This window comes from Pituophis catenifer, unplaced genomic scaffold, assembly GCF_029215685.1.
Source record: "Pituophis catenifer annectens isolate HBS135680 unplaced genomic scaffold, rPitCat1.0.hap2 SCAF_1, whole genome shotgun sequence".
NCBI lineage: Eukaryota > Metazoa > Chordata > Lepidosauria > Squamata > Colubridae > Pituophis > Pituophis catenifer.
This window is the reverse complement of record NW_027256881.1, coordinates 323,330,351-323,349,663: the sequence shown is the minus strand read 5'-3', so window position 1 is coordinate 323,349,663 and position 19,313 is coordinate 323,330,351. Positions and strand designations below refer to the sequence as shown.

The 19,313-nt window shown below is 36.4% G+C and overlaps 1 protein-coding gene across 1 annotated transcript in view; it reads right to left on the bottom strand.

The window, feature by feature from the left end:
- Nucleotides 1-18,722, bottom strand: part of WDHD1 (WD repeat and HMG-box DNA binding protein 1) — a 29,263-nt gene extending 10,541 nt beyond the window's left edge. Inside the window, exons 1-15 of the mRNA XM_070931663.1 lie at nucleotides 18,649-18,722; nucleotides 17,029-17,140; nucleotides 14,595-14,746; nucleotides 12,465-12,576; nucleotides 11,445-11,495; nucleotides 10,712-10,807; nucleotides 8,764-8,856; nucleotides 6,611-6,717; nucleotides 6,137-6,278; nucleotides 5,770-5,968; nucleotides 5,309-5,493; nucleotides 3,874-4,058; nucleotides 3,291-3,532; nucleotides 1,869-2,006; nucleotides 979-1,135 (exon numbers count right to left, since the gene is read on the bottom strand). Of these exons, the coding sequence (XP_070787764.1) occupies nucleotides 979-1,135; nucleotides 1,869-2,006; nucleotides 3,291-3,532; nucleotides 3,874-4,058; nucleotides 5,309-5,493; nucleotides 5,770-5,968; nucleotides 6,137-6,278; nucleotides 6,611-6,717; nucleotides 8,764-8,856; nucleotides 10,712-10,807; nucleotides 11,445-11,495; nucleotides 12,465-12,576; nucleotides 14,595-14,746; nucleotides 17,029-17,140; nucleotides 18,649-18,722 (2,045 nt within the window). The remainder of the gene's footprint in view (nucleotides 1-978; nucleotides 1,136-1,868; nucleotides 2,007-3,290; nucleotides 3,533-3,873; nucleotides 4,059-5,308; nucleotides 5,494-5,769; nucleotides 5,969-6,136; nucleotides 6,279-6,610; nucleotides 6,718-8,763; nucleotides 8,857-10,711; nucleotides 10,808-11,444; nucleotides 11,496-12,464; nucleotides 12,577-14,594; nucleotides 14,747-17,028; nucleotides 17,141-18,648) is intronic.
- Nucleotides 18,723-19,313: the final 591 nt, after the last annotated feature.

Here is a 19,313-nt window from a genome sequence, read left to right as displayed (position 1 = left end):
ATGAGATTTCTCTAAAAATAGCAGAATTATTCCTTTGTCACTTTAATTCATTTAATATAAGAAGCCATGTTGTTTTATAATTACTTAGCAGAGCTTTTAGTAAAGTCAAAAACACGAAAAGATTGCTCACACAGAGCGCATAATGTCACAGTCATCTTAACTATGGCCTGGCCTAATAATATGCTGCCATTTTAGGCAAACCAGTGAGAAACTTAAATCAGCTTCTTTGCAAGGCTGAGCCAAGATAAAACTTTGCTTTATCAAGATGCCAAATTTGCTAAAGTACATCAAATGAGACTAGAAGCTTGTGAGCATAAATGCGGTTAGAGGCAGTGTTTCAAATTCCATCTCTTATATCCACAAGTCTACTACTGCCATTCTATTAATTATATTTCATTGTCTATTATGTTTTTAAATATATTACATTAGGTATTAAAGGAATGAAGCCTAAGAAATATTATAAAGTAAATGCATCATTCTTATTCAATCAATCAATTAAAAATATTAGCTGGAAACATCTAACCCAATCAGCCACTCTTTTAAAACCAAGCCTTCAATCAAGGTAACACTTTCATAGACATCGTTTTTTAACTGTGTTTAAATGATGAGTTTTCTGTCCTCATTTATCTTGGATGAGCGAGAGGGAAAAAAAGCCACAATGACTTTCATTCATACTCATCTTCCCAGGCTGACATGTTCTGAGGTTTTAATGAATTTCCTAGAAAAGAGTTACTTAAAAGGGGAAATGGAAGAACACTATATTTTGTGCATATAGCATGCTAGTTCCACAGGCCTCTTTCTAGTAAAAAAAAAAAAAAAAAAAACTCCTTGGAAGGCCCTAGTTTAAACGAAATAAGGCAGTGGGAAACTGACAAGAGAGGATGATTGAGAAAATGATCTTTCAACAGATGTTTGAATATTTCTGTATTGAGCACTGTTCTAAAGAACAACAGGGGGAATTTTAAATTATTTTTGTACCTGAGCTGCTGAGGGTTTTCATGAACGCCAACAATCCAGTAATGGTTTGACTTCCCTTTACAGTGCTCCCTTGTATTACAGACTGGGGTCCAAATATTACCATGCTTTCGGTTCAGCATTCGTGCAATACCCTCAGAATCCACATAACAAGGAGTACCTAGTCATTCATTAGAAAAGCACATAGTTTTGTTTCGACAATTCTCTTTGAAACAGCTGTATAGATTCATGAATGAACATGACGTTAAATGCTACATCTCTCATCATCATTACTTATATTAAAAAGAACAAAACATTTTGAAGAAAATCAACAGACTCGTAGCTAACTTTGGCAATAACTCCCTCTTCTGGTAACCCAGAATAAAAATCCATGGACATTCAGTGTAATCCGCCCATGTCCTTTTTTCCCTTTCCTCTTAGATATTAATAGCATTGTTTTAACATTGATAACAGATGCATAATTTTTAGTCAACTAAGCATGTGATGTCTTCCATTCCTGATGTCTGGGTTGAGGACTACAAATGTACAAAGATTTGATCACATTCACTTTCCCTCACTATTATTTCACTACCTCATTTCTCTCAAGCCCTCCCCCAAAAATAAGCCCTCCCCAAAAATATTTAAACGCATGTGCAGCCGGTCCCTGCCATTTCCTCTGGTTAGGGTTAGGGGGAGAGAGATGAAAATCAAGTAAGACGGCAAGAGGAGCCCTGTCTTGCTCCATGCGTCCCAAAATAGTAAGACCTCCCCGAAAATAAGGCCAAGCGCTTATTTCAGGGTTCAAAAAAATATAAGACAGGGTCTTATTTTCGGGGAAAACACGTTATTAGGATTAAATACATAAAGACATAGTTAAATTAGGATTTAACTATGTCGTAAATGAACCATCTTACCTTCTGCTGAAAATCCTACCCATGTTAAATAGGATTTTCTGGAAAGAGGAAGAGATTCACCATGTAAAATTTGTCTTTTCTTTTTCCCAAGTTCTAGAAGCTGAATTCCAAGACACTGATCCCCTTCAAATCCAGTGCCTACAAATAAGGGTGGTGGTGGTGGGAGAGGTACAGTGTTAATTCTGACCAAAGTAAGGTACATTGAAAAGTTGGAAAAAGTGTAAAGAAAAGGAGGGAACTTAGCTGTGCAGATGCAAATTCTTCTTTATGCTACTGAATGATTGTGATGGATTTCTATTCACTGAGTAATTTTAAACATTGTCAATATGACTATAATTTGGGACTTAAATTATTTTAGGAATATAAAATTATATTCATGAAGTCAGGTCTAAAATATTTGTTCAAATGAAATAACAATAAGAATAACAATAGCAGTAATTACCATTATTCTACTTTTACAGAAATCACTGTGAAATGTAGAATAATGTTTGCTGTCTTTTGAATCCTTAACTTCTATCTTTACTAATATTGCATCTTTTAAAAAAATAAGGACAAAACAATAGAAAGCCAGAATGAATCACAGTTGAATGACAGAACAGATTTAACATGTAGAAAATTACATGTTCAATATCGCCATCCAGAAAGAAGGAAAGTCTCCTGGTTTTACATTACTGCTATAGGAAGATTTGACAGCACCAAACTAGTTAACAGCTGATATTACTTAATAAAAAGCTTTCCTAAACCAAGTTTTCCTAAATGCAAGCACTAGAACAAAGTGGCAAATTCTAGTTTTGGATAAAAGTAATAGAAATGATGAATGCAGTTCTTAAGACACTTCAAGACAGCTTAGTCATGTGATTAAAATTTCAATTCTATTTGGAAATGGGGTGACTTATTTATTGGTTCGATTTATATGCCGCCCTTTTCCGGAGACTCAGGGCGGCTTACAATGTGTTAAGCAATAGCCTTCATACTTTTGTATATACCTGCTTAGTAGGGCTTTCGCCTCCCCCCCCCCAGCGGTGTTCTTTTTTATACAAAGTCAGCTTGTTGCCCCCACAAACCGGGTCCTCATTTTACCTACCTTGGAAGGATGGAAGGCTGAGTCAACCTTGATAAATAAATTAATAAATAATTAATAAATTCAAAGCCATAATGGCATAGTCTTTAAAAAATTAAAGAAGAAGTTATATAGAATGACCAAATTTTGATTTAAATTTGCCCTAGGTGCAGGATGCAGAAGGGCTCATTTGAGTATCAAACTTTTTCTAAGGTCAAATTTTTTGGAAATTCCTGGTCTTTCAAAACACTGGGCATCCATCAGCCGCATTCCTTCCCTAATCATACAAGGACACCTGAAAGAGATTTGAATAATCAACATTTTAAACAAATAAACAACAAATAAAAGAATACAGAAAGCACCTTTGTGAAAGACCACCAGCAGCTGCTCTCCATGTCCTGCCATCGACACCACAGGTCCAGGGAAACTGAAAATCTCTTTCTGAACTCCGCCAATGGTGAAGACACGAAGCAGAAGAGAACTGGTGGCGCATGCAGCCCAGCCCTGTCCCAAACAAACAGCTTCAATGTCTTCATCTTGCAGCATATCAACAGTCCAGTCCTTGTTAGAATTCCAGGAGTTGAAATGAATGCAATATAGCTTGCTAAAGATGAAAAAGGGAAATGACTGTAAGTAAAACAAGAATACAGGGAAGTCCAGATACATGCCTCTAGCCTTGCATTTTTGAGCATTATAAACTAAAATGCTTGTTGATTACACTGACACTGCTTTTGAATTAATATTAAGTAGTTCCAATTTGGAGATCTGCAGTTATCGGTTTCACTTTTTCCTCATTTTCCATGTGATTTTTTTAAAAGGAAAATTTGAAGCAAATAGAACAGGACAGCAGCTCTGAAGTGCAGCTCGCTCCCTTGTAAATTCATGAAATACAAAGGTTAGTTTTATTGGCTACAATTTGCAAATAAGTACTTTGTCTTTTTTTACCTTGCTAGTTCCTCTGTGCTCTCACAGGCCAATAAAATAGCTTCACTGGAAAGATCTGCCATTGTGTGATTCAAATTATTTGGCAAATGCATTGCATGATGTATTGCGGTATCATGGAATTCGACATCAATAGCATTGTCTTGTTCATCATTATAGCAGCGAATAATACCCACAGAGTTCCATACCTATAAGAAGGATGGTAAGGCTTGTTAAGAAGATAGAAATATTTCTACAAGGTTGACTTTAGATGTGCCATATGTATATATGTACATACTGTATGTATGTATGTGTATGTTTATACACAAACACGCCATATAACACACAGCTCATTCATAATCTCTGGGTATGTTTAATCAGCAGGTGAAGTTTGAGATGGAGGGAATGAGGGATGACAGCACCATCAGTGGAGGACTATATACCAAGATAGATACGTACATTATATAAGTTGCAACATGCATTTGCCATTGAAAATAGGCAAGTAGCAAAACACAGGATCAACATCTGAGAAATAAATTAAAATTCCTAACTTCTGATACACATTTCCATTCTCCCTAGAAGCAGCAGCAATAGATTCTAACTCTAACCTTACCTAAATATACTTAAATACATTTCTCTTTTCCTCCTATTTATGAAGAAATCTCTATTACTTTAATCATAGTCAGAAATTCAAAGACACCTACCTCTATTTTTGAAAGGGGTTATTTTTGCAACTCACTTTACTATAAATATTCAAAGCTTTAAAAAGAAAAGACTGCACAAAAAGTGCAGTCAGTAATGTTAAGGGGACCAACTGATGATACTTATCCTGCTTTTATAGGAGCAAGTTTATAGCCAATAGCTATAGTTATAGTAGTTAGCTACTATCAGTAATACCCTGTTTCTCCAAAAATAAGACATCCCCTGATAATAAGCCCAATCGGGCTTTTGAGCGTATGCACTAAAATAAGTCTCCCCCTGAAAATATTTAAACGCAGAGCTGGAAGGCAAGAGGATCCCCATCTTGCTCCATGCACCCCAAAATAGTAAGACCTCTCCGAAAATAAGGTCAAGCACTTATTTCAGGGTTCAAAAAAACTATAAGACAGGATCTTATTTTTGGGGAAACACAGTAGTTATAGTAGTTACTTATGAAATGAACTTGCTCTTTTTTGTGAGAATTGCAGCCTTTTATCCATTTAGGCTGATAAAGCTTAACAGTCTGAAGATGATCCAAACACCACCCACACATATGTTAAAAGCCATTCAGTTTTGTACTAAGTGAAACTGCTTATGTAGACTATTTAGAAGCTTCATTATTATTACAACTACTGTTATTTAAATTTATATGCTGCCTTACTCCTATCAGTTCTGAGCTGTTCTTACAAATTACTTAAAATATTAATAACCTTATTGTTTAAAAAATCGGCTATTGAAGCAATTTAAACCTGAAATTAACCATGAAGCGGTGAGTGAGGTGTGTTGGGGTAGAACCAGATTGGAATGGCTTTTGCCGAGGAGTTGGCAATGGCCCACTGTAGAGCGGCCTCTGGTCAGATGGCAGTGGCTGAACTGGAAAATTGTCCAAATCATCCTCTTCTTCCTCCTTATCAAGGGCAGAATTAGCTTTCAGCAATCCAGTATCTACAAAAGGTAGATAGATCATATCAAGACATTTTATAGCATTTCCAGAATGCTGGCAGCCAAACTGACAGCATTACACGATTATAGATTTATAATCATGGTTCGCAAGGGGTGGGAACTAACATTGTAGCAATATATTAATCAGTATTCAACTAGAGGGGATAATATGTTTATAATGCATTATTGTTTTTCTTTTTTAACGATTCTAGATTTATAGTTGCTCCAACATTCAGCCTCTCCCTCTGTTCCGAACCTCCTATTTTGGGAAATTCTAACCTAGAGAGTTCTCATCATCTTCTATTATTGCGCCTCGGTTTCTGGGACGTCCCGACGCCATCTTAAAGTCATCTTCATCTTCATCATTTCTTGCTGCCTTAGAGCCCCAGTCATCCTCACTGAAATCCCTATTCAGAAAGTCCTCTTTGTCATCCTCATCAAAAAGATCATTGTAGCTTTTGATAGAAGAATTGGGTGCCTGAAGTCAGGATTTAACAGTTAATAAATATATGTATATCAAATGAGCAAACATTTTTTTAAAAGGGAAATTACCTTCCAGTCAATAAATGTCAGATTCATATGATTAGGTTCATAATCACAGGGTTAATTAAAAAAAAAAAAAAAGGAAACTTCCAGTTTATATTACCTTAGGGATTGATTTCTTCTTTTCTACATCACAGACATTCTCAAGTAGTCCAAGATTGCCTTCTGTATCTGTATAAGCAAGCTGGCCACCTTTGGGATGCCATGCCAGACCACAAACGGTGTAACCTTTTTCATGTTTCACCCTAAAAAAGGCAATAATAATAATAATAATAATAATAATAATAATAATAATAATAATAATAGATGCATCTGAAATCATTCTGACAGGAAGACTTTTGCTAAGCAGCTGCTCAGGCCTTATGATTTTATACAGCGTGTTAAACCAAAACCAAACAATTAACTTCATGTTATTTGATCAAGCCATGTGAAAGCAGAAAGTCTCAAAATTTGCCAGTTTTGATTTTATAGGATAGGTTAACCAAACCTTTGAGGTCATAAGTTAGTGGCTCCCATAAGTTTATTTTGTCTTTGCAAAAGCCCATCTTTTGTAAGAGATACTGAAACCAACTGGTACCTTTCCAGGCATTCTTGGGTTTCCACTTTCCAAATGACTATATAGCCACCGATACTTCCAGCTGCCAAATATTGTCCACATGGAGACCAGGCCACAACATTTAGGGGCTAACATGAAAAAAAGAAAAAGAAAATAAGTCCTTGATATTATAAATTCTGTGGCTTTGGCTAAGATTGTGTTTGATGTACCCATCCCTTGAGCAGAGAGTTAAATATGTTTTAGGGATTTTTTGTTGTTATTAATTTGTTAGTATCATGTTGCAGTGCTGTTTTGGAAGAAGACAGAGATGAAGAGAAGGGATTGAGAAAGTCAAGGCAGCAACTTATATCTGGATAGAAAACCTGTGGCAATGGTAGAGTTGTGTTGGTGCCCACATCCCAGAAATTCATTGTGGCAGTGTATCATAGTGGGTATACACTATGTGTATACATACTTAGTGGGATACACTATGATGAGAGTTTGCCCGCCCAACACAAGTTAGTCACAGGAGTGTGCAGAAGCAAGAAGTAACCAGCTGTGGCAGCCTGGAGTCTTATCTCCTGGAACAAGAAGAAATTAGTTTAGGAATGTTGGACACTAGAGGAGTCTGAAGGCCAAGAAACAGCTGCAGAATTCAAACTGGAAGCCACAGAGTCCATTTTATAGCCTGGACTGCCCACTCCTGGGACTACTAATGGTGGTGAGTTAGGAGCCTCAGCAGCCTGAACAGTGGAGGCCAGCTTGGAAGCCTACCATTTAACCATAGTAAAACATGAGCTGAATTCTCTGGTTTCAGCCATGTCAAAAGGTAAGTTCTATTTGGATCTGTGGACGGATTCAAATCGTGGGCAAGATATTTGCTTTTTTTTTTTTACTATCACCATCCATATGAAAGGTAGAAACTTTGAAATTAGAATTGGATGCCCCTCTAGGGCTGAGTAGGCAAGCAGGGAGTTCTTTTTTCCATTCAATCAGGACAGAGCTTAATAAAGGACTGCCAAGACTGAATAAAAGAGAACAGTTTTTTTGCATTGCTTTTTGGTAAGGATAGGTGTGTTGAAGTAGTTTGCCAGCCTCTGGATGGTCTTTACCAAAAACAAAGTTGGCAGCTGTAAAGATGTGCAAGTGATAATCTGAAGTAAGTGAGGGGGTGGATGTTCTAATGAAGGAAGTTAGCAAGTGCTAGGGGAAGAACTCGAATTCTTAAGTTTTAACAATATTGAGTTTTAGTATAGATGGTGGTATGATTGTGAAATATGGGTGATTGTAAGCAGCAGGGTGTGGGCACTAGCAGGAAATGAAAGCAAGCACAATGCTGGTTGTAACAGGCCAGGACAGATATGCTAATGGGTGCCATGTGGGCTGTTCTAGATGAAAGGAAATAAATACCCTGTTTTCCCCAAAATAAGACATCCGCTGATAATAAGCCCAATTGGGCTTTTGAGCACATGGCAATAAGGCCAAGCGCTTATTTCAGGGTTCAAAAAAAATAAAAATAAAACAGGGTCTTATTTTCGGGGAAACATGGTAATATGGAGTCAATCTCCACTTCTGGCTTAGTGTTACTTGGAACCCTGACATTAATCCTGGTTTCTAATCATTGGATTGTTGGTGACCTTGGGTTTATCCTGCTGTTGGTAAATCTTCAAATCATGTATCATAAGATTGTGCTCATTCACAACCTGCTGATGAGCATGCAGACCTGGCATGTATAACTGAGATCTGTATGATCAAGGGCAGGCATACAAGCTTCTTAGTGATCTGCCCAATTGGGCTTTGGATCTTAGATCTGTAGGTCCCTAATAATCATCTATTTACAAATGTACACAGTCAATGTTAGGAGGAAAGCACACTTCTGTAACAGGCAGAACAACTGTTGCTTTTGCAAGATTTTACACAGCTCATAAAACAAGGAACCTTAACCTCTGATTACTATTGGTCATAGGTCTCTGCTTTTACTCTGACATACATACATACATACATACATACATACATACATACATACATACATATGCCAAATATCAGACTTCCCATATAGCACTAAACTCTTTTGCAAACAGACTGACTCACTAACAATCAATCAGCTTAAGAAAATATGGTTTTCTCTTCCCTGATACCAAGCAAACATTATTTAGAACAAGAGCAGGTTAAAAAGCACCTAAAAGAATACCAACCTGTGTGATAAAATTATCTGATAGATCCAGTTCATGATCCCATGTTTCTCTTCTATATAGTTTGATTGTTTTTTCTACTGGAATGGCTAGTAGCTATTTAGGGAGAAAAAAATGTTAATAAGATGGACCTGATTTTTAAATGCTATTTTAAATAAGTTCTATCCTGGTTTTGTTTACAAGCAAACTTACACAAACCAAAGACATATCTGGGTGAGCTATAATGGGGCAGGTTTTTAGTTTAGTGTGATTTATGAACATAGGCCTTGAGTCCATAGTCCATAGATCCAGTGCCCCATATGGGTTAGGAGAAGTCAGAAAGCCCAAACCTCCAGTTCACGAGAAGGATTTAGTTCAAAATTTTATAAATAAATAAATAGTTAAATATCTTGGTTTCAACTCAAGGAACTGTGGAATACATTTGAATCACATAGAATAGAGTTGGAAGGGACATTGGAGGTCTTCTAGTCCAAACCCCGGCTCAAGCAAGAGACCCTACACCATTTCAGACAAATGGTTGTCCATTTTGAAAGGCTTCAGTGATGGAGCACCCACAACTTCTGAAGGCAAGCTGTTCCATTGATGGATTGCTCTCACTGTTACGAAATTTCTCCTTAGTTTTGCAGGAGCCCCTCAAATATTGGAACAGTGCTATCATATCCCCCCTAGTCCTTCTTTTCATTAGAGTACACATACCCAATTCCTGTAATTCCTGTCATACGCTTTAGCCTCCAGCCCCCAAATAATTTTTCTCTTCTCTGCATTCTTTTTCGGAGTCATATGGATTGTGAAAAGCTTTTCATAAAGTATTGAACCAAATGTCAAGAGGTAATAAATGTCAAGCAATCACAGATGTTACGCTGAGTTAGAATAGGGCAGGATTTTAAAATCCCTTTGTGAGTCCTCAAGGGCAATAAAGTTCTAATAAATGTCCTATTTCAATCAAACAACTGCATGATGTAACATGCCAAGCATCAGCAACTTAATTTATCAAGCCTACTTTAATGAGAATCCTCTAGCCCATTCTAGTTCAACCACCGATATGACTAGAGTTAGCCTAGATGAGAAATGGGATTTTTCACCAAAATCATTAAGACTTCTCTTTCACTCAATCCTCACAATCCACGGCAAGCATGATATGCAGACACTTTTGCTCCTCTGCATGCTCACTTCTTTCCCAGAACTGACTGCTGAAACACTTTTCTGAATGCAGCCTAAATATAATGGGTTTTGCAGAGAAATGCTGCTATTAGCTTTATAGTACCATTCACGAGGTATTCTTTATTAGATAACTCTCATCTCCTCTGATATATTTTTTGCTTCCACTTGCTTTGTCCAGGTGGATATTTCTTGTTCTCCAGTTCTTTATGACTTTTCTGATGCTTTTCAAAAATGAATTGAATTTTTCTTCCAACTCCTCCCTCTACTGCTGCTAGCTTTTCTCTCTTCTCACTAAAACGCTTCTTGCAAGTGAACAAAGTTCTCAGAAAATGGGCAAAAGGAATGATGAGTCATTCAAGAAAGCCTGCAACTTTCAGGATCCTGTGACTTCTTGGCATAAAGAACAGGAAAGGCATCTTTCCTCCCCATAGTTTCTCCCATTATTTTCCTTGATTCTTGAAAAACAGCAAAGAGGAATTGGGGCAATGGGTAACCTGGACTTCCAGTGTCTTTTCACTTTTTTGCTACTTTGCAGATAGCTTTCACAAGCAAGGAAACCAAGAATGAACCTTTGGTGTTGCCATCTACCCACCTACGTAAATCAGCATGTGTGTGCACACATGCATTTACCCCCAGAAGCATCCATATAAAACAGGAGTGACATCCAAATGATGACATGTCTCATCAGGACTGTTTCTTGCAACCTTCATAGCGCATGCCTATGTGCACACATGCATATGCACACACGCACACATACACTAAAACAAAAATAGATAGGGCAACTTATTACCTTTCCTATTTTCGGTTGCCAAGCCAGTCTACATAGGGATTTTGCATTTATCACATCATTACATTTTTGCAGCAGCAGCCAGCTTATCTCACAATTCTGGAAGTAAAATAAGATAATGGTCGTTAACTAGCTTAATATAAACCTTTCTGAAATATAAAATATTTTGCAAGTTGGAAGAAGTAGGTGTCAGCAGCCATACTGATTTTTTTAACATGGAATACTTACACTGCCATTCCTGGAACGTTAGAGGTTTAGGGTCATCCAGACCCAAAACTCCCTAGATAGTTTTAACAAGTTTTATCAATCTAATTCATATGAGACAGCCCTGTTTTTCAGTCAACTGCTTTATTTCCAATGTAAATAAAAATTAATTAATGCTTCTCACCTTATGTTTTTCTTACTAAATCCTGGGGTTTCTTGAATTATTAAGAGTTCCCCACTGACAAGCCACGTAACAACATGCATTTTCCATAAAAAGAGCTAGACTATCACAATTAATTTTCAAGACAAAACATTCCTAAATGTAGTATTTATAACTCACTATATGTTGGCTTGCAAATACTTGACACTATATATGTTAAGGTTTGTGTTCCAAGCCTTATTGAATTCAAAAAGGTTTATTCCAAATTGCTAAAAGAATTATAGTCTGCAAGTTTAGTTTCATACTGACACTCCAAACTTGCATTAGGATTTAAATCAAGATTTAAAATGGGAAACAGAAAATATTATTTACCTGTTCTGAAATTTTCCACACTCTGATAGATCCATCACAGCTAGCCGATGCCTGAGAAAGGAATATTTTTAAAGATAATAGCACCTGGCATTACTTACTGCTTAGTATTTACATTTAAAATGGCAGAATTCAGTATTATGACACTGTATGAAACCACATCTTTGCTGACATACTTTTCCTGAAATATACCACTCTGGAGGAGAATGCTTTTTTAAGCTGAAAGGCAGGATGTAATTTTAATACACAAATTACTATTTATTAATTCGTTCACCTGACTGGGATTTCCTTGCCTGTAGGAACCAGCTGGGTGAAATCTGAAACAGGTATTTAAGAACCTTTATTATCCTATTCTAGAAAAGAAATACAGTAAGTAAATACAATATATTGTAAAAGCTGGTAGTAAAAACTCTAAAAACTGGGTACTTTTAAACCATCATGCAGTCCAACAAATATACCTTTTCACCTATTTATGCTATCTATGTATTTGTGATGAAATATATTTTAAAAAGTGAATCCCCAAGAGGGTGGGGGTGCATTCCAGAGAAGCAAGTGGCAACTCAGTCCTAAAACAGCCGTCCCTAATAGTTCACAGAGTATACTGTAGATCAGGGATCTCCAACCCCTTGGTGGTGGCCCACTACCAGGCCTTGAATCATTCGGAACTGGGCCATGGAAGTGGTGGGCGAGGGTGCCCCCCCCCACACACACACACACATTTGCGCGAGTGGCAGGAACGTGTGTCTGTTGCTCCTGCAAATGGAGCTGCACATGTGTGTTTGCCTGCCACTCGCGCGGAACCATCCCCTCACCGGTCACCCCCTCCCCCATCAGTCTGCCAAGCTAGAAAGGTTGGAAAATTCTGCTTTAGATGCAAATAGCAGTCCTCAGTCTGGCAAGGTTTTGTCTATAGGTGTGAAAAAAATAAAGAAATGCTGCATTGGGGAAATACAACAATGCAAAATCATAGAATTATAGAATATGTTATTAAAAAGCAATGAAAAGAAAGTCTATAGGACATACCAGAAAGGTATCAGCTGGATCCAATGACACACTCAGAACAGGTGCATCATGTCCTCGAAATGTCTTCTGTTGGCTGCTGTCAGTTACATCCACTATTTTCACCAGAAAATCACTAGAGAGATTTAAAAAAAACAAGAGTATTTTTAAATTGAATAAACAGGCACTGAACCACCATTCTGAACAGTATTTTAACTACCTTTTTGGAGTCATTCTTGGGCACACCTATGGACACACACGTACATATACTGTATTTTTCGGAGTATAAGACGCACCGGAGTATAAAACGCACCGGAGTATAAGACGCACCTTAATTTTGGGGAAGGAAAATAAGAAAAAAACTGATTGGCAGGTGGATCGGCCTCCCGGAATACCCCCAATCAGCTGTTCCCAGAGGTGAATTTTAGCAACAGGTTCCTTGATTGTGAGCTCTGTGCCTTGCTTTTTTTTTTTTTTCCTGCCTCTGAAACTTCTGAAACTCTGTTTCAGAAAAAACTTTCTTTTCTGCCTCTGAAAGCCTCCGAAACAACTTCAGAAAAAAAGCCTCTGAAGCTCTGCTTGGGGGCTTCTTTTCTGAAGCTCTGTTTGGGGGCTTCTTTTCTGATGCTTTTTTCAGCCTCTGAAACCTCCGTTTGAGAAGCTGGGCAAAGCTACATTCAGAGTATAAGACGCACCCAGATTTTCACCCTCTTTTTTTGGGGAAAAAGGCGCATCTTATACTCTGAAAAATACGGTACATTTTTCAAATTGTAGAAGTAAAAGAAGAAAGAAAATTGTAGAAGTAAAATCTCTCCAAGTAATAGATTAATTCACATTATTTATTCTAAACTTTTTGGTGTCTGTCTTTGAGTCATTTTTAACTTCTGGTAACTGGCTGACTAGATCCTGCAGATTTCTTGGCAAAGTTTTTGTCAAAGTATGAATATTCATAAACTGGAATAGATCAGACAATGAATAGGCATAGCAACTAAGTCAGCCAATTGAGAGCTGAGACAGATTGGAGCCAGGGCATGTCTTAGTCTGCAGCTTCTGAATCTGTGCAGAGAAACTGAAACCAGCGAGTGTGAACTTATCTGCTCTGCTGAAAGGAAACTAACTGTTCTCTCCTGCCTTGTGTTGTAACTGCTACTACATTGAAGAAGAATCTATATTGGTATTATAAATACTTCATCTGTTATTATGTATATAAAGAAGTTAATGAATCCAGCTGAATCAGTTATCTCTGTGTGCTTCTGGATCTGATTTTTGCAAGAAACTCTGACAGTTTTTCAGATGTGGTTTGCCATTGTCTGTTTTCCAGGGCTGAGAGAAAGTGATGAGCCTAAGGATCACCAAGGTGGCTTCATGCCTAAAGTGGAACCAAAATTCAGTCTCCCGGTTTCTAGCCTTAACCATTACATCAACCTGGTTCTAATTTTAAAATCAAATCATGTTAATTATTGATTAAAATAAACAGTTATTTGAAGAAAATTCTACCACAAGCACACTTTATTAATAACAAATCAATTAAAAAATCTGAACTAATCCTAAAACAATTTCCATAAATAAAACCATACAACCTATTTATAACAGCAAGAACTAAAGGGAATGGCTGTGGCAGTTTAAAACCAACTTTCTGAAACTTATTAATCTCCCATAGCAAATACTATTGTCTTGCTTATGTGAAACACTCAACATCAAAATTCCGTTTTACGTATTTAGATAACTACAAATCACAGTAAGAGTGCAGAAATAATTACTTATGAGGAAGACAGCTTTCCATATCCCACAAAATGGATGACTATTGTAAACTGCTGCTATGTCTCTATAAAATGTTAACAGTCTGATGCAACCTCTCTATCCTAAAGCTTCCAGATATTGTTGGGCTGCAAATTCCATTATTCTGGTCTGCCACTCACTGGCTTCTTGACTTATAAAGTGGAAAATGTAAAAACACCCATCTGGAGGACAGCAGATAGAAGAAGGATGAGTTAAATTCTTGTCTCAGATCAATGAGCAGAACATACAAAGTTGTTTGCACAGAATGCTTATGTCTTAGTTAAAAGAATACTTCTTTCCCAGCAAATTCAGGAAAAATAATCCATAGCTGAAACAGTTTGGGTACTTTTCTTTTCAACTCCCAAATATATTTACCTAGATCCAACAGCTACTTTGCTCCCATCAGCACTGAAAACAACATGGTTTGCATTTGTGGTAAAACGGGTCAAGATACCATCTGGAAGACCTTCTGGGAATGTATGGATTTGGACAGTGTTGTTAGATACTGCAGTAATCAATCTCCCATTCTACAAATAAAGCAGTATTAGGATTATAGACTAGTCCATCCTTCATTGCCTTGAACAGAATAATATTTCATGTAATTTGACAGATACAAAAGGTAAATTCTGAAAAAAAACAACCAGTGATTTCTCTCCAACTGCTTTTTCAATTATTAAAGATACTGATTACACCAAGCAACTGTAGGTGGACTTATTGTACATGTATTGAGATAAAAATCAGAAATCCAACCTCATTTCTGTCTCAGACTATTCATGCAGAGACTGGAGAGATTACTGCCAAGCTAAACCTTGCATTTAACTACTGCCTTAATCTATTATTTTTACCTACAAATGATGCTATTCTTAAGTTTAGACAATTATTTTCTATTCACAGCTCCAAAGCTGAAAACTATAAGACAATATTCAAGGTGCAGAATCAGTAGATGTTATTAAGGCTGATATATTTACTTAAGATTATGCTTTAAAACAAGAGTCAGCCACCACTTTGCATTGCAGATATGTATGATTTGCCCAATCAAAAAAGTGTCAAAAGTCAGATATTTTGCCTATTTTAGAATATTTCAGAAATTTTGGTTGTTTAATTCAATTTCTTGTTTTTAAATATCCTCTTTTAATTGATCTTTTTTTAAAAAAAACATGATGACCTAGATTGATGGTTTACTTTACAAATTATAATGATTCATGTATGTGTATGCAAATATAAAGTTAAGGAAGAAACATGAAAATAGGGTATTCTGAAAATATATAGATGAAGGGCAAGAAAGAACTGACTACATACTCATATTTGAAAGACTAGGAAACTAACTACTGAACAAGATCAATAGTGAACAAAGCTTTAGGAAAAAACTGCAAAACTCTGGTGAAGGAAAAAATAGAAGACTGATTGCATTCATAATATTAAAAGCAATTAGATAAATACATAGCACATTAATCATACATAAACATACAAAAATAACCAGACTTTAAATTTGGCCTTCCAGTCTCCTCTTTGGGACTGAGTCTTCCAAGGGATGTGGGGTTAATACATTTTAATTTGGGGGTCTATTTTAAGGGGGGAAATAGAAGGTTTAGGTTTTGCAGAGGCTTAAAGCTGATGCAACATCTGTTAAATTTTCCTAAATCTAACAGATGGTCAAAACATTCAATCCAGATCAACAGGATAAAAAAGGAAGTGCAGTTTCCACTTGTGATATAAAACTTGGATGTCTTAAAGAAAGCACTAGATTTGCTTTGACATGCCATATTCACCAGGGGGCAGACTTCATCCAATACTGAATAATGTAATGAAATTCTCTTAGGAATTTTGATCTAGGCACCAACAAAAAGCCAAACTTAAAAGTTTAGAAATACATAGTAATTCAGGGAAAAACTGTAATTTGTATACATTTGACTTTTTGCATCTGAGCAAGAAGCTTAATAATTTTTTTAAAATGCACATTTCTATTATCACTTCACAATAAAATGTAGGTGGTAACACAAATAAAGAAATTAAATTCCATTCAATGAATAAATAAATATATCTATTCTATGGAACTGAAGTGTTGTAATTTGCAGAAAAAGTTATCACATTTTGCTACCCCAATCCCCAAAATTAATCATTTGAGGTACAGGTGATCAGAAAAATAGAAAGGGATGGATGAAAAAGGATAATTTATTTCATTTTACAAGAGTTTACAAAAATTTGTGAATGTGATCATAATTCTGTCCTTCTTAGATGAACAGCTTGACTTGTTTTCAAACCCAATTTAATAACATGTTTTTATGAACTCAAGGCCATAATCACATACATATGAGAAATTGAAAATTAACACTAAATATTTACCTACCAAGTTTTGGATGCAATGGTTTTGAATCTGAGACAGGTGATATTTACTGTTTTGATCATTTTGGAAGTATTTCGGTTTCAAAATAACCCTACTGAATTAGAAATGCTATATTCGGAATGCAAAATCCCTCTAAAATAAAGCAACTTTTTACATGAAAAATAGGATTAGTTCACCATTATATACAAGTCTATTCAATGGCTTGGTTCACACTTAATATAAACTTATGTGTTTTGTTTGGATTTTGTTTTGTAATGTTATGTGATTCCAAGTACTGCAGTTTGTACACTGTGGTTTATGTAATTTAGAATGATGTATGAATCCAGCCAATTGTAGTACAGTTCGCTAATCATGTTTTAGCAAACTAAGCATAATAAAGGAATCTAGTTGATGTTCTATCACAAATAACAATTATGCAAATAGTGAAAGAAAACACACTATCATTTATATCAGTTTCAGGAGTACCTTGAGAGCAAACGAGTAGGCTTTTTCGCCTACATTAATGGACTTTGGATCATCATCATCCAGGCTTTCCCAAATTCTTACATCTCCATCACTGCCACAAGTTACAATACAACTAAAGAAACAAAATCAAAATACAGGGATATAGTAACAATATGCATAACTATTTCATACACACACATTCAGATCTCATTAAAATATATTGTAACAAAAGATACATTATCCAACTGTATTTTTTTCTTTAAATAACCTTTAAAGAATAATAAATAATGATACAAGCAAAGATGCTGGTCTCAAGGAATGGCATTTATAGGACTGATGTTTCCTAAATAGAATAGAATAGAATAGAATAGAATAGAATAGAATAGAATAGAATAGAATAGAATAGAATAGAATTTCTTTATTGGCCAAGTGTGGACACACAAGGAATTTGTCTTGGTGCATATACTCTCGGTGTACATAACAGAAAAGATTCATTCATCAAGAATCATAAGGTACAACACTTAATGATAGTCAAAGGGAAACAGTCAATATAAAGTAGTTCCCCAGGTTAATTAATCTCAGATATACATATACATATTAAACTCCTAGTGTGTTTTCTTTACTTTTGCCTTCCTATCTTAAGTGAATCTGATCAGTCTGATTTCTAAACCAGTTTATGACTTACTACAATGTACAAACCCAGCTAATTATATATATGCAAACCCACAATGATTCACTTAAGAATGACAACTGGGAGTACTGGAATCGCATCACTAAGCAGCGTAATCACATGATGCCACACTTTATGACCATATTGCTTAGTGATAGCAATTAGGATCCCAAGTGCCATTGCTAACAAGCTATATACATTGAATTATTTTGGTTATTTATTTTAATTATATTGGGAAATAACTTTGGCATGGCTTACATGGTGCGGTGGAAGGGGTGTTCAAACCTAGTCACTTTGAAAAGAGACTGATAAACTTTTTAATGTGCTGTCATGAATCCAACACTAGTTTCTCTTAATTCCTTTGCTGCTTATTATTCGGTCAGGCACAGATGACGATGAAACATACTTTCCACTCACAAGGACCAGATATATGTTTATATATATATATATATCTGTGCTGAACTGCAATTGAAATGTGCAAATATTTTACTACCTATACTCTGTCTTTCTGCACAGTGTGACTACAGATAATATAACATAAAGATTTTCTATAAAGCAGAAAATTGCATACAAAATAAGCAGATAATAATATAATGGAAATAATCAATGAGATTATAAAAGGTACGGAAGACCTCAACAACTAATTTAAAGAACATTGTGATTAGGTAAAGGAAGCTTTTACAAAAACATTCAGTATTTCATAATTATGAAGGAGTGCCTCATAATTCAACAGTAGTTAGACACAGAGCAACATTTGAGCTTTATCTTGGCTATTCCACAAAGCATAAAATCATTTGTGTAAAAAGAGATGCAAATATTTCATTTTGGACAAGCATTTGGGGACATCTGCCCACCAATAATAGATTTCTATGTTTTGGTTGCCTAATTTCATGCAACTAAGCACCCCAAAAATATTTATATATTTCTGAAGTAAATCACTAGATAAGCAAAGATAAGCTTCAATCACTCACCTTCCAGTATCACTGAAACAGACATCTGTCTGGCCTTCTGTATGTCCATATCTCATTGGTTTTTGTGAGGACATTTTCTTTGCCTATTTAATTATAAAAGGCTTCAGCCTTAATCCATGACAAAAGCAGCATTTTTACATCCTTCAATGAAAAACCTTGAGTCTAGCAGAAATAGAATGCAAATGTTGAAATACAACAACTGCAAAATACGGCCTCTCCTTGTGAAGAAACATACATAGGATCCCTTTTTTTTAACTGATGCTGATCACGCAATCCAGAATTTTATCAATTATACGATCATTAGGGCTGCAATATCAGGATCAGGGACAGGGACAGCAACCCTAAAGGTTATATTTTATTTCAAATTTTCTCAACCAGGTGCCCTTCCAAGTGCGCTGCATGACCTCCCTCAAGCCACGCTGGATTAGGATGATGGGACATGTCGTCCAATACACCAAGAGAGGGAAAGGCTGCCAATGGCTCAGGTAATATAACACGCCTTATTCCCTTCCCCGTTGAGGTCGCCCGAGAAACGGCGGCAGGACCTTCCCCCTCCGGGTCCTGAGGACGTGCGTGGGAATAGCTACCGGGGGTGGGGTGGGTGGGATGCTGGTTCCCCAAAGAGCGACTCACAGCCCCTCACCGGCAAAACTACGCCGTCCCGC